Source organism: Oculina patagonica, chromosome 5 (assembly GCF_052425735.1).
Source record: "Oculina patagonica isolate OP01 chromosome 5, crgOcupat, whole genome shotgun sequence".
NCBI classification, from domain to species: Eukaryota; Metazoa; Cnidaria; class Anthozoa; order Scleractinia; family Oculinidae; genus Oculina; species Oculina patagonica.
Window position 1 is genome coordinate 22,412,430 of NC_135762.1, and position 6,497 is coordinate 22,418,926.

Sequence of the window (6,497 nt, forward strand, 5' to 3'; positions counted from 1 at the left end):
ACCTTTAAACTAGAATTATTTATATAGATTTCTATTTATTCATGTCATAATCACAATTTTGTACATATATCCTTTTTACCTTTTTAGCCGTCTTTTATTTGTAATTTTTAAACCTTTTTCATTTCACGAGAGCGTTTTAACGAGCTACGGCTCCTAAGCTCTTCGTGTATAAATAAATTATGTCTATGTCTATGTCTAAAACTAATGACGTTTGCATAAAACCGAAAACAAACGGCAAGTGTTGTTTGAAAAATTGTCAACAAACTAGACAATTTATATTTTATTTTCTCACTGAAGAAATTTTTGTTTCTGAAGCACAAGTTCAACTGCTTCGTCAAAATGCGAGGTATACAGTAGCTTAAAAAACTGTTTTTAATGTTAATGTTTTAAGTGTTCCCCTTGAACTTTTGCTCAAAGCAACGTTTTCATCAACACAAACAAAGTTACCTTTGTTTTCCTCGACAATTTTGTGTTCTGGCAGTGTAAATTGGCGAACAAATTTCCATTGACCTGTCAAGATTTTGTGGCAAACCATTTTTAATTTGAACAACGAAAGCCTGTCAAGATCATGAAACGTGCTCATACGAGCAGGCCAGACTTCTCTCGAAACGTGCTCATTCTATCAGCTCGCGGGGGAAGGAAGTCCTTCAACGTGGGCGCGAGCAAACTTTGATCAACTTTGTTTTCTGAAGTGAAGTGAAAACGTTACCTCCGTCAGGCTAATAATGTTCGTACTAGTATTTTCGGTTTACTGGGACAATTTGTGGCAAGGAATTATTATAAAATTGCTCAGGGATTTACATGATAGCCAATCAGTCAATTTTTAGTTGATAGCCAATCAGTCAATTTTTAGTTGGCCCGCCATTGAATTCCCGAAAAACTGGCATTTCGAGTGTTTGTTCTTCGACGTTTTTCATGATTTTTTTTTTAATACGCCAACGAAGGGAAACAGTTTCTTTGCCAACAGCTCCGGAGACTTGTCAAGGGAACTAATTAAACTTGCCAAGAAATATTTATTGGTGTGTGTAATGCTTAAAGCCCTTTAAGCTCCCAAAATGGTCAGGTCATTTTGTTGGGTTTAACTATACAAGTATTATTTTGCTCGTGAAAAAAAGGGAGGGGGGGGGGGGGGGAATCGCTAAAACAGGACAAGTTTGTTTGGAATAAGCTTTCATGAAAAAACGTTTCAGTTTAAGAAAAATGTGTTTAGAGCTCTAGTATTAAAGTTTGTCTTCTTTCTTGTGAACATGTCAAGGTATCTAAATCATTATTATTCGTATTTCACCTTTAATGACGAAAACGAAGACTTCCTTTATTTTCTGTATGGGAGGGGAGGGAGGCGGCTACGTTTGGTCGTTTTAAACATTTGCATTTTGATAGCCATTTTATTGTCAAACAAGCAGAACTTTCTTCGCCGTCAAATGCCTAAAGCTCGTTTGTGTTTAATTTTAAATCGTTATACGTGCAGAAATAAACAGAAGAATTCTGAATTGTGAAAATTGTGAATGGTTCCACTTTAAAGTAGCCAGAACTGAAAATTAGGCGAATTTACAACGTGAAAATTATACGCGGCATGTGGTTTATATATATCCTAAAATAGCACTGACAATAGAAGACACCAGTTTGAACAAGAGTCTTTAACGTCATAACACAATGCATTTACATGGCAAACTATCCAGAAGTCGTTTTTCTTTCCTTTAAAAAAAATTAAACTGAAGTTGCTTTGATTTTGTCGAGCGACCGTCTTGTAAAATCAAATCGAACGAATAACAGGACTAGATATTGGTCTTGTTTCTTTTGTATTTTGCGGTTAGGTGTGCATGTATCATTTTCAGCCGAAACAAAGAACTGCTTTTGTAAAACGGCTCGACGCATATAATTCAAATTCAAAATGATTTATTACGCCCTATCAAAATTGACCAATACCTATTTTACACATGTTTGAAATTATTATTCAGAATACTTCAGTCGCTGAACACTGCTAGTAAAACCCTTCAAGTTAATAATTTTGCAATGTTATTCGCGTTTCCTTGCTTGTAATTGTAGAATTTGTTTCATAAAAATTCAAGGAAAAACGGTCATTAAAATAGACAACGGAGTTGAGAAATTTTATACCATTAGTACATCATTTAACACTGCTCAAAATCTTCGACAGGTTGCCAATTCACTTTCACAACAGATGTTTCTGACAGTAAAAGTGGTTCTCTCTCAACTCGACCTTAAAATTAGCTGCCAAATGTCGGCTTTATACCCAAATTCTTCACTGTTAGAGAATATATATATATATATACAGATCCCAATATTGAATCATTCTTGAACTGAAGCTGTTTTGTGACATAACCGTGAAAAACAGTTTGATGTAATAAAAACGTGAGCCATCAATAATTGTTTTGCCTTCCCAAGTAATGTCAGCTTTTAACTTAAAAGAATGGGATTTTAATGCTCGACTGATTGAAATATTGCTTTTGGGTTTTTTGTTTCAACTTAGATTAAATGCCGGTAAAACGTCGTGTCCTTTTTGCTTAGAACTGAGTGTTTGGTAATGTTTTACTTGGACACCGTTAAAAAGGTAGCAGGGTTCGGCGAAAAGCAATGAATTTAGGCGACTCTTTGATCAGTCTTCCCAAAACAAGAAGTTACGATTCTAAGGATTCAGTAAGTCTGAAAAAAAAAAAAACATTTAAACGAACAGCGTGATGCTAAAATACACATCCAAAATTTAACGCGCGCCTAAAAGATATATTCACCTGTTTGCGTACATGCAGATTTGTATCGTAACATAAAATTTTAATTTTAATTATTTTGACGAACGCGCGAAATACATCAAGCACTTGTTCGGCGCAGCTAATACTGGCGAGCTTCTTACTGTTAATGGCTATTTAATAACTTTGTCTAGAATTAAAAGTTAAAGTAAACACAGTGCCCAATAATGTTCGAACAACAGACAAAGCGATTCGGTGGTAAATTGTTCCTTTAGTTGAGTATTTCGGCTTCGGAGATAAATTTTTGATGCTTTCGTTTTCTGAAACGCATAAAACTTCGGTATGACGGGTACATTTTAGAAAAAGAAAATAAACGTACAGATTAAACGAACTTTGTAGATTTCTAGATAAGGCTTTGTCGAAACACAAATATAGTAACATAATTCTCGGCTTTTCTGTTAAATATCAGTATTTGAGAAACATTAGTGATTTTGAAATCTTCGGCGAGTCACTCATTTGCAGCAAATATGGAAGTTGGTCGATTTTAGATCGAGCCAGCCTAAGATTGAAATATGATAAGACAGCGTTATAAAATTGCACTCATATTCATCAAACGCATTTTAAACAATTTTCGGTCAGTTAAAACAAATGTTTTGATTTGAAAAATGGTAATTTATGATAATGTCGGTCGACTTATTAGCTATTGAAGTAATTTCAATCCAAGACTCAGTTGTTTTGACAGGTAAATGAGGGGTTTGGGCTTCTTTTGCGTTTAAAAGCTATTGACAAGCAACTAGCCAATGGCGTGCCGATAATTTCAAGTATCTCATAGTAAAAAACAGAGGTGAATAATAGACACGTTTTTCCTCACTCCTCCCACGAATTTCAGGGGAAAAAAGCGCGCTTAGTTAAAAGGCCCTTTGGCGCAAGATCAACAGCTGTTTGTTGAGTTCCAACTCATTTTAAGCAGTGGTGTCGGCGCATCGGAGCACATTTCTCGAGTTTAATTTCGCAAATTGTCATTTTACGCTTCAAGTTATCAACTTAAAGACCGCGTTCTACTCATTGCTGATTTAGTGACCTGTGCGAAGATCGCAAGCAAATGGGCAAAGGACTAAATGTTTGTTTGATCACTAAACACAAATAATTTGAGAGTTTGATTTTTGGTACCGTTGTATTTTGCCATACATCACCACCGTAAGTCAAGACCGGACCAACACAAGATGAACAGTTCAATTGAAGAGAACACAACGACAACCTCGTTGCTCAATTTCGTTAGCAATGCGACTAGTACGCTCAAATTTGCCCTGGACAAGCCGGTTAAACCGAAGAGGAAAGTAAACCACCGAAAATACCTTCAACGCCAGCTAAAAGGCAGAGGCTGTTCTACGATGTCTTACGAAGGTTCTTGGATAAGCCACGGACAGTTACTCGACAACGTTTTAAAACCAGGACAACCACAAAACACGACTTCCGTGCGATCTTCAGCAAAAACCCGCTCCAAAGAAAACCATGCCGAAAAGTTTCAAGCGCAAGAAAACAAGGCACATGGTGTTAATCACGAACAAGCCAAAGAAAAAACTTGGGACGGGTCTACAAGGAATCAACGACTAAACGATACAAGATATTCTGAGGAGGTGTTTTCACCGCCTTCGCAACCACTCAGAAAGCGAAATCTTCCCGAGTCGTTTTGGAGCGAGCCGTCAACAAAAATCTCGCGCCAATCTCTGCAAGTATCTCGCAACCCGAGCGCAAATTTCACGACGAACGATTTGCAACGTTCAGAACTTGAAATGCTGGACTGGCTTCGTCCTGAATTGGACGATTTTATCGAGCGATGGTCAGAGGAGAGCGAGTGTGCTTCGAACAATTCAAGCCGCCCGGCAAGTTTATCTGATAGCACATCGACAGTGGATCCTTATTCACCCTACTCAGAAGGATCAGAAAATATTGGATCTATGGACGAATTTTTTGAGCAGCGTGTACCGTTTTCCTTCGATAGTTCCGCTAAAGGCGACGATTTTAACGCCCCTTCGGTAAGAAATTGTGCGGCTTCTCATGTTATGGACAACATGGTCTGTAACATGCAGCAAAATTATGCCCAAAGGCAGGCGACACACGTAGCTAGCCACTACGGCGGACATTATGGTTTTTCTGCAACTAAATGGCACGCGGCAAACCAACCTCAAGCAAATTATTTCGAAACTGGTTACAATATTTTATCGTAAACGAAAAGGACAAATTTTTACTCGCTTGGGACCTTGAACACTTTTTTTAGCATAACGCGTGTACAAGGAAAAATTTTAATTTCAATAAATTGTAGACGATATTCCATTTCATCGCCACTTAAAAAGTGTTTTACTAATTTGTAAATTATTACGAAAGACATTGGCAATATCGGAATTGCCAAAAAGATCCATACGTTGGTTCGGTTGTCAAATTTGACTGTTAGCTTTACTGAAAGCTACGCGTCAACTGTCAAGATTTGACGCATTTGACTTCTGTATTTACCCATTACATGTAAAATAATTTAAACGTATTTTTCACTGTGAAATCTTTTTATAATTTTTAGAGAAGAACTTATTAATGTTCCGACTCAAAATATTGAAATTTATGTAAGAATAGTGGAAGGACAGTTTTGTAATCGTATAACATTATCTTTAATTTTAAGTTGATGTTTGACCGCCATTACGGTAAATGTACAAAAAATTAAAAATTCACTACAAGGAAGCAAAATTTTAACATTATCTCTCGATAGAATACTAAAAACAAGACTTCTCTACGTGCAATTCCATTTCTCGTAAGCTCACTAGTAGCATTGTATTTAATATTTGAAGAATATATTAAACTTAAACAAGTAAACCCGATTTTTTTCCTTTAATATTTCGTTTGCGCAACAGGGGAAGTTTGACTAACAATAGCATCCATTGTGAAGGTTCTGTATTTAATATTTTGATATCCAAATAAAAGTGAATTCGCACAAATTTCGGAGGCGCAGTTTCGCTGTTCGATGTGTACAGCTGCCGGCGCACACAGACATGTCTTATCAAATGGCCATCATAAGTTTACTAGTGTTTTGTTTAACCCTTTTTCAGAGCTGTAATTATTATTATTTTTTTAGAATATGTCATTTTCCCGACCGCAAGCCCCGTAGCAGTTTTAGAGCGCGCACGCGATTGTTCGAAAATAAATACAGTGATTTTGTTTCATTTAACGAAAATAAACGATCAAACTTATTTCTAATATTAAGAATGCTATATCTTTAATCTTCTGCGTCGCACAAGTGATGAAGCGCTTTACTCAAACAAAAGAAATCAAAACAATTCCCTTAACAGTCTTAACATACCACGAGGTTGGATAAAAGCGCGTCTCATCAATTTTTCATTAGTTAGTTTTTGTTAAAAAGCTCGCCTTTTGCGTACCTGCAATGATCGTAAAGAGGAAAAGCTATTTACGCGGAAAAGACAGAAAATTATGCAGCGTGGTTGCTTTCGTGCGAGCAGAAATCCTTTTCGAGTCTTACAATTGTAAGATCTTATCTTCAAACCTTGAAGTCTCTTATGCTTTAGATCTTATCATTTTCTCTGTGAATAGATGGTCTATAATTAATTGAGAAAAAATATGATTAAAATACTCCCTAAACATTGCAAGTCACTAGATCTGAAATTATAAACTAAACTGTCAAAATGTTTCTACTTCTGCTTAAAAAAATGATCACCCACACCAACAGACATTATTTAATAATAACAATATAATGGGACCTATAAACAAGACGGGTTTGGTTTAGCTAGATAA

At 36.2% G+C, this 6,497-nt stretch overlaps 1 protein-coding gene across 1 annotated transcript; it reads left to right on the forward strand.

Moving 5' to 3' along the window:
• Positions 1-3,376: 3,376 nt before the first annotated feature.
• On the forward strand, positions 3,377-5,676 carry LOC144654654 (uncharacterized). Its single transcript, XM_078514854.1, has one exon. It carries the CDS (start codon positions 3,926-3,928, stop codon positions 4,928-4,930), a length of 1,005 nt encoding a protein of 334 aa, XP_078370980.1. The 5' UTR covers positions 3,377-3,925; the 3' UTR covers positions 4,931-5,676.
• Positions 5,677-6,497: the final 821 nt, after the last annotated feature.

Bases quoted from the DNA above. Each gene is read 5' to 3' on its own strand.
- LOC144654654 (XM_078514854.1), top strand. From the start codon at position 3,926: ATGAACAGTTCAATTGAAGAGAACACAACGACAACCTCGTTGCTCAAT.